This window comes from Xiphophorus couchianus, chromosome 16 (assembly GCF_001444195.1).
Source record: "Xiphophorus couchianus chromosome 16, X_couchianus-1.0, whole genome shotgun sequence".
NCBI lineage: Eukaryota > Metazoa > Chordata > Actinopteri > Cyprinodontiformes > Poeciliidae > Xiphophorus > Xiphophorus couchianus.
The window spans coordinates 4,215,459-4,224,294 of NC_040243.1; the positions used below are offsets into that span (position 1 = coordinate 4,215,459).

Here is an 8,836-nt window from a genome sequence, read left to right on the forward strand (position 1 = left end):
AGAAATTTGTGAGAATAAACTTTGAAACTTCTGAACTCCAAAAGTCAAAACTTTGTGGGAAAAATTTCAGACATTTTTAGGTCATTCTAAAAAAAAAAACTAGGATTTTCTAAAATCAAAAATGTAATTTTTTTTAAACTCAAAATTAATTCTTTTTCCCAGTAAATTTTTCACTTCTTAACGTCAGAAACTTCCAAGTTTTTTGCAGAAAATTTCTAAAAATTAATGTAAAAACTTTTGTGTTTCTTGTTGGAAATTTACTCCTCCTCCATTTTTTAATCTGCAGTAATACACTGTCATATATATTTCCATTAAAAACTCAACCAAAAATAACTAAGATTTATTTTTTTGCTCTGGTTTACGTAACAACTTCACGTCAGCAGGAAGACTGACAGTCTCTGGATTTCCAACATAAAACTGTTTAATCCAGATTACAGCAGCAGGGGTGGAAACCAGTAAAGAACAAAGACAGATGAGATCAGTGGAATCGCACATAATCACAAGCACAAAGCAAAAATAACGTTGGCTTTCAATCAGGTTTATTTTGCTATTCTGGTTGCTCTCAGCTGTTCCTTTTCTATTCGCCATGGAGGGAGGGTCCGCCGCACGGCGGTGCGCCGCGCCAATAATCCCCTGGATTAAGCTGAGGAGGAGCAAAAGAGCACAACTAAACAGCAAAAATTTACTAAACTTTTCACTGGTCAGGCAAAAATAAAAAACCCCAGAAAAAACAAATATTTCTTAAAAATCAAAGACTGTAAATCCCTTTATGGTGTTTTACGCTTTAAAAATGTTAGGATTCCTTCTCTATATTAACATTTTTATTTAGTCAACTTCTTGTTTGGTTTATTTGCAACCAAACATTAAGATTTTATTAAAATTTATCTAATTTATATAATCAGCTGTGAATATTTCTTATCTAACAATAATTGGTATAAATCACTTATTTTTATCATCATAAAGAATAATTTTATTGGTATATTGCATGTCCAAGATATAGTTATGCAAAGCTATATCCTAATTGACAAAAATCCACTTAATGTTTATTAATTCCTCAAAGGATTTTGGATTTAAATTAAAATTTTCACATCAAAAATACAAAATCTCACAAAGTTTATTGTATTTATTTATTTTGTTTACTATATTTTGTGCAAATCTCTTAGTACACATGAAATAAGACAAAACTAACTCAAGCTTAAGTTTTCTGCAAGATATGGCAGCTTTTTTCAAGTAAATAGTTCCTTAAGATTGATGAAAATGTACTAATTTATAAAAATATATTTTTCATTTTCTAAGGGAAATAATCTGATACTTTTTAAAATAAGGGAATTATTGACTTAAAACAAGAGGCTATATTTTGCTGTAAAGTTAAATGTAAGTTTTTTTATTTCAACTTAAAATTCTGCATTAGAAAAAATACTTGGCAAAATTTTGAGTTTTTGAAGTTTATTGCAATTTATTTTTTAAAAATCACAAATTTCTATATTTAAAAAGGTGAATGCATCTGTTTTTAATTTCAACAGCTAATTTTGCAGTTTTAGATTTCCTGAATAGTCATATAAAGCGTAAAACTGAGTTTGCACTTAAAACAATGTGAGAAATGTTTGATAATGGATATTAAAACTGTGCTTTCACTGTCAGTCTCTGTTATTTTAATTAGAGCCAAACATGAGAAGACCTCATAGTCGTCTCTTCTGTGGGAAAATCTCAGCTTCACAAAGCAAGCCGAGCCAAAAATTGCATCCGTGTATAAAATATAGAATCGTACGCGCATCGCAAGCCAAAAATAAAACCATAGGGTAGACGAGACATCTTCCTGCAAGCAGATGAAGCCGGGAGGAGGGACAGCGATCCAGCTGAGCATCTATGTTCTGAATATCCTTATTAGTCCACGTGGGAGTGCAAAGTCCCGCAGCTATCAGGTTTGCTTAATTCCAAGACTCCTGCGTCTATTTTTGATCTCCTGTAAGGTGATAGCTGTTCCGCCATTCTGTCTCCTTAGCTTCTCTCCTCTCTCTCTCTTCTTTATATCTCCATCCAAACTTGAAGCGGAGGCTAAAGATAGACGATGAGGAATCGTATAAAAGCCCCCGGGAATATCCGTGCAACGCGGCTTCACACTTTCTGTTCACACTTGATCTCCCAAACCTCCACCTCAAGATGGTGAGTAGCAGCGTTCCTGCTCCTCTGTGCTCTTCTGAAGGAAATATCTGGATAAAAATTCAGCCAAAACTTTGGATTTTACTCTGATTTTTTCTTTATTTGAAGGATTTATTTATTTATTTTTTATCCGTTTAGGGGTCACTGCAGTTTGGTGATGTTCTTATCTGACGATAAAATCACTTATTTTTACCTTTTAGTGGCATATGGTGCAAAGCTAGATGCTAATTGACAAAAATCCACTGAATGTTTATTCATTTCTCTAAAGAATTTGGATTTGGAGAAGAATTTATATCTTCACTGCAAAACCACAAAATGTTTCAAAGTATTTTTGTCTAGTTTCTACTTGAAATAAGACAAAACTAACTTTTCAGAAAGAAGTAGGAGCTTATTTTAAGTCTAATTTTAAATCAGTAATATTGATGAAAAATGACTAGTTATAAGTGGAATGAAGTGGAACAAGATATTTTTACAACTAGTACTTTTTCATCAATGTTAAGAAATAATTTACTTAAAACAAGATCTTATATTTTGCTAAAACGTTACTTATGCTAGTTTATTTAAAATGTGTTAAAACATTTGCTCCAAAAACTACACAAGAATAATTTTTTAGATTTTGTGACTTCAAGTGCAGTTTCTGATGCAATTATTGTGTGTTGCACATCATTAATGGCTGTTAAATAAAAAATAGCTCGTGCATATGTCCTGTTTTCATTTTAAAGACCTTTAGAGGAACTTTTTGCAGATGTTAGCATGTTAAAGAACCTGCTGTGCGTTTCCAATCCAGGCACCAAAGAAGGCTAAGAGGAGGGCAGCAGCAGGAGAAGGAGGCTCCTCCAACGTGTTCTCCATGTTTGAGCAGAGCCAGATTCAGGAGTACAAAGAGGTGAGATTCAAATCAATCACAATCTGATTACTCCAAAAAACTCAATTACTGAGTGATAAATGAAATGATTCCTAATTAAAATTAGCTTTAGCTGCTTTTGGATGGCAGCAGCTGCCTCCTCCGCTCCCCTGACAGTTCAGTAAGCAGCTGAATGCGATTAGAGATTTTGACGGCATTTCAGGCGCTCCATATTTTGCTCAACCTTTGACCTCCTGCTCAGCTGTTATTCAAGCATCTCATAGCTCTTTGTTACAGCAAACACTCCAACACAACAGAAGCAAAAAAAAGGGAGAACTTTAGCATTAAATTAAGTGAGTGTAGAAAAACGCAGGTGTTAAAAGTCAAAGAGGTTGAATTTTAGGTGGGTTGGCTGTGAGCAGATTGGATGACGATTTCCTGAATAGAAAACATGCCGTCTGCGACAAACGATACCGGCTTCTTGAGTGGCACTTAGTGGAGGAACGGTGCGATGATTGCAGCAATCTTAGCGCGTTCCGCAGATGGAAAGCATCTGCAGGTATCAGCACATAACCGGCCTGTGGGTAAAACGGGAAGGGGAAGAAATAGCAAAGCGAGTCTGGAGGGTTGAGGAAAAGGTTGGCGACTGAGTTCGAGTGTCTTAAATTACACTGGCACATCGTAGAGCGGATCGGACAGCTGGGCCCGGATGACACGTTCCCAAAAAAGACCAGGGAGGCCAGAGGGCGGATCAGCCACCCTGTCCCCGAAACCCCAAAGGCCAAATCTGACATTTTGTAAAAACCACTTCACAGCTGAAACCTAAACTCTGTAAAAACCCAATATATTACCAAGTCAAATTTCTAGTGCAAATACACTTTTAATAAGACAAAACTAACTCAGAAATCTCAGAGTTTTTTCTAGAAAGTTGTTGAGATTAATTACAAAAATTCTGAGTTTTCGATTTTTGGAGCTCGGAAATTTCCTTGTTTTTTTCTAAACAGTTTCTGATATTAACATTAAAATTTCTGGGGGTAAATTTTACATTTCTGGAGGTCAAAAATGTTCCAGTTTTATTTCTAGAAAGATTTAAAAAAAAAAAAAAAAACTTCATAGAAAAAATAAATATTAATTATAATTAACATTAATTTTAATATTAAAATTTATGAGGGTTTTTTTGTATTTTCAGGTTTTGGAGCTCAGACATTTTCTTGTGTTTTTTCTGGCCTGTCAGTCATTTTTTGACAGTTTTGAACTTTTCCTGTACTCTGCACTGCAAAAACACCAAATCTTACCAAGTATTTTCGTCTATTTTCTAGTTAAAGTATCTCAGTAAACCTAAAATAAGACAAAACTAACTTATAAGTAACTTTTCAACAAGATGTAGCAGCTTGTTTTAAGTAAATAATTCCTTAATATGGATGAAAAAGTAGTAGTTCCGTTGCCAGATTATTTCACTTGGCATTATCGTTACCTAGCAACCCCAGCCAGGCCCATCCCGTAACCTAGCAACCCAGTTCTAGTTCCACTGAGTGAAATAATCTGTCAGTAGAAATAGAACTTTCTCCTCAAAGTTAAATAATAGTTGATTTAAAACAAGCTGCCATTTCTCACTGATAAGTTACTTGTAATCTAGTTTTGTCTTATTTTAAGCGAACTACGATATTTGCACAAGAAATTAGACCAAAAATACTTGGTAAGATTTTGTGTTTTTGCATTGTGGACTCTGTTTCTCTAACTCTAAAGGCATTTGGCTGGAGATACCAGTGGAAAGCTGTCGTCTGTTTCTGTATAACATTTATACATTTATTTCAACATGTCAAAATGTGAAGACAGTTCCCCAGTGACAAACCGTTCTCCGTTTCTCAGGCCTTCACAATCATTGACCAGAACAGAGACGGCATCATCAGCAAAGATGACCTGAGGGACGTCCTGGCCTCAATGGGTGAGCTCTTCCTGCAACCCGCTCTGTCCGCCTGGCGCCCGCGTCGCTTCCTTTTCCCGACCTCTTGTGTTGATTTCCGGTTCTGCTCCGTTAAGGTCAACTCAACGTGAAGAATGAGGAGCTGGAGGCCATGGTCAAGGAGGCCAGCGGCCCCATCAACTTCACCGTCTTCCTCACCATGTTCGGCGAGAAGCTGAAGGGTGGGTGCCGCTTTACTTACACAACAAACATTGAGTTGGAGTTAGCATTAGTTAGCATTAGCAGACCTAACTAAACCGTCTTTTTGTATTAGGTGCTGATCCCGAGGACGTTATTCTCTCTGCCTTCAAAGTCCTGGACCCTGAGGGTACCGGAACCATCAAGAAGGAATTGTAAGAACTCGGATTTCCTTGTTTTTAATCCGCCTGATGGACAGTGAAAATATTTCCTTTTAACCCTTTGAATATTTTCCCTCCAGCCTCCAGGAGCTCCTGACCACTCAGTGCGACAGGTTCTCCCCAGAAGATGTAAGAGCTCAGCCTGTTCAGCTGTTTTGGTTGTTAAAAGGACAAATTTATGAGTTTAAACGTTTCTGAGATTACTCTAAAAATTTCTGTTTTTTTCTCAACTATTTTAAATTTTCAAGTTTTTTTTTCTAGCAGATCTTTTAACCTTTCAAACTCAGTGAGTTTTTTCTTGAAAATTTCTCAGATCAATCAATGCCTTTTTCTTGCAAATTTTCAACTTGTATAGCTCATACATTTCCAAGTTTTTTCCCCCTCAAATTTCTGAGATGAATTTCTGACTTTTCAAACAGGAATTTTCTGAGATCAATCTCAACCATTTTTCTTGCAAATTTTTGACTCTGGAGCTCAAATTCTTTCTTGTTTGTTTCTCACAAATTTACCATGTTGGAGTTCAGAAATTTTGGAGTTTTTTTTAGAAGGTTTCTGAGCTTCATCTCAAAATGTCTGAGATTTTTTTCTCGAATTCTTGAGATTTTTGGCGGAAATTAATTTTTTTTTTGTTTTCTATCTACAGAGGCCCTAAATACGCCGTAGTACATTATCTAAGAATAATTTTGCACAAAAAGAAAAAAGAATGTTTTGTATCGCCTATAGAGCGATTCTAACTTTAAAAACTTTGCTTAAAAAACAAAAGTCTGTCAGATTGATTAACTTTACTGGCTCCTTTGTTTATCCAAGTGTCTGAAAAGCATAATTTATTCTAATTTCACAGGATTTTTATTAACGACTCGATTAATTTCCCCCTGCAGGTTAAGAACATGTGGGCCGCCTTCCCCCCAGATGTGGCCGGCAACGTAGACTACAAGAACATCTGCTACGTCATCACACACGGAGAGGAGAAGGAGGAGTAAAGAGAGAGACGAAGACGAGAAAGACAGTCATCCCTCTGCTTTCTGCCTTCCTCTTTCCTCCTCTTCCTCCCTGCTCACCTCTCTGTGTAAACCCACAAGCTCAACCAATCACACCAAGAGACTCGGTTGACGCCTGTGGGAAGTCTATGTTTGCTTATGGGGAATAGGGATGATTTTTTTTTTCCAATAAAATTATCCTGTGACATTTCCAACATCAAGATTCACTCGAACCACCTCTCTTTGTTTTGTTTCTTGTCTGCCTTTCCCTCGGTATCTGAGAGGAAAACGGGTTAATTGGTTCTCGCTCCAATGCGTGAGAACGTCCATTTTGGCTGCAAGCAGCAGAGAGGAAGTGAGAGTACTTTCTGACTAAACTGGAAAAGCATCCTTAAAGCGATGCCGGTTTTCCTGCCGTGAAAATAAAACAAAAACAATCAGCTGAAGGAATGGGGAGAACGGGACGAAAGAAAACATTAACGTCTTCGATCTCTTTCACTCCACTCCTTTGCGCTTCCATGAAATCATCTTCTTCTTTTCCATAAGCTGTCTAAGATCCAGTGACCTTCAATGCCTTTCCTCTGTAATGAATAAAGGGACAAAATGTGAATAAAAACCATTTTGCTTTTTTACAGTGTGTGCTTGTTCAGTGGCTCTGTAGGGAACAATATTATAGTTTTTTTTAATAATAATCCAAAAGCCTAACATTTACAGTTATTAAAACAATTTTGTATTTTTCTCTAAAACAGGAGCGATACTCTTTCTGTGTGTCACTGGAAATCTATAAATAATATTTTCCTGGTAAGGATTGAGATATTTATAAAAAGAACAACTAAACACAAGCTAAAAAATTACAACATTTATCGTTCTTAATCCAAATTATAGCTATTTTAAAAGTATTTTTTATACATCTTAATACATGAGCTGAAAATAATTATTTCTAAAAATATCTTCCATAATAACTTTGGCAAAATTATAATAAATGGTTTTAAATATAAATATAACAGGGTTTTTTGTTCTTTTACAAAAGATGCACATTAACAGAATAATATCAATAATACTTTTTAGTTTAACATAATTTTTTACAAATACAAACTAATACAAGAAAATGCATCCATCCTTTTTTTCAGCAAAAGTTTTGTTTTCTTTACTTTAATACCTAAAATAGAAATAAAGTTGTTATTCTTCACAAATTCTCTGCAGTAAATATATCAATAATTTACCGTATTTTCTGGACTACAAGTCGCATTTATTTTAAAATTGTAAAACGTGAGGGAAACCTCGTCTATACTGATGAGAAGTAATGCTTAATCCTTGGTTCATGTCCGTAGGTATGAATTAACATTTAATGCTTCTGTCAAAAAATGTATCATGAAGACAAAAAAAATAAAGAAAATAAAAATAAAAACAGAAGTTGCAGCAGAAGCTAAACTATGAGAAAAAAAAACTGTGACTTGTAGTCTGGAAAATACGGTAATTAACCAGGACTGAGGGCAAAAACGGTAAAGGTTGCAGAAAATTAAATACATTTCACTTTAACTGTCAGCTTTATATATTATATGAACACAAAATAATTGGGAAGCTTTTAGCCTTTAGCTAAACCTTTTGTTATGTCGGCAAAAATCGCAGCGTCAAAATTAAATAAATGAATAAAATAAAACAAATAAAGAAGTCCAATATTTTTTATTTTTTTTGTAGGAAGGGATGCTATCCAAAACTTAAAAAGAATTTTGCAATTTTGCCATTAAAAAAAAAAAAGAATCCAGTTTTCAAATTCTTTTGGACTCGATTGAACAAATTTATTCTCAGAATAAGAACAGGATTTGGGTCACTTTCTTTCAAAATGCTTTAGTCGTGTTTTATAAAGAAAATAAAAACTGATCTGGATTCAACAAAGTCAGCTTTTCAGTACAAATTTCTGGATTATGAAAGCTTGATCACCAGAGATGGTTGGCATTGCTAACTGAGTGATGGCTGATCAGATGAGAAACAAACCAAAAAATATGTATAAATCGCAAATTTATCAATATTATCACCGTTTCAAGATTTTCTAATATTGGACAGCCGTATGAAAATATCTTTCTTAACTAAATAACTGACTAAATAGCCAAGAAATCCATCCCATAATGTGTTTAATGTGTAGGCTCAACTAAAATAAAAATTATTTGGCGTTATAAAGCAAAAATCAAGTTAGTTTCAGTAAAGGTAAAAGAATTTGATGTATGCTGTAATGCTCCACTTATGAAAGGAAATTAATCAAGATTCTCCTTAAAATTTGACTTTTTGTAGCTCAAAAAAAGACATTTAATTTCAATCCGATTCCTCATCAACAACAGACTATTTTCTAAATTAAGGATGAAACAAAATCACACACACACCCTGATGACTTAATATATTACAGTTTATTACTCATCACAACTGTCATTATCGTCATTATAAATACATCAGTTGTCAATCTGAAGGAATGAATTTATTTAGCTATGATTTCATTTCACTTTCGCCACAGAGAGAGAGAGAGAGATGTAAACTTAAA

At 34.7% G+C, this 8,836-nt stretch overlaps 1 protein-coding gene across 1 annotated transcript; it reads left to right on the plus strand.

Annotated features, from left to right (window-relative positions):
- Nucleotides 1–1,811: 1,811 nt before the first annotated feature.
- On the plus strand, nucleotides 1,812–6,935 carry mylpfa (myosin light chain, phosphorylatable, fast skeletal muscle a). The gene is made up of 8 exons (XM_028041472.1): nucleotides 1,812–1,922; nucleotides 2,050–2,163; nucleotides 2,948–3,046; nucleotides 4,874–4,949; nucleotides 5,045–5,149; nucleotides 5,242–5,320; nucleotides 5,407–5,455; nucleotides 6,205–6,935. The coding sequence occupies exons 1-8, from the start codon at nucleotides 1,827–1,829 to the stop codon at nucleotides 6,304–6,306; spliced, it is 720 nt and encodes a 239-aa protein (XP_027897273.1). The 5' UTR covers nucleotides 1,812–1,826; the 3' UTR covers nucleotides 6,307–6,935.
- Nucleotides 6,936–8,836: the final 1,901 nt, after the last annotated feature.

Excerpts from the sequence above, each read along its gene's own strand:
- mylpfa (XM_028041472.1), top strand. The coding sequence starts at position 1,827 with ATGAAGCCGGGAGGAGGGACAGCGATCCAGCTGAGCATCTATGTTCTG. Across the intron at positions 5,321-5,406 it reads GGAACCATCAAGAAGGAATT|CCTCCAGGAGCTCCTGACCA; the intron begins GTAAGAACTCGG and ends TTTTCCCTCCAG. Across the intron at positions 5,456-6,204 it reads ACAGGTTCTCCCCAGAAGAT|GTTAAGAACATGTGGGCCGC; the intron begins GTAAGAGCTCAG and ends TTCCCCCTGCAG.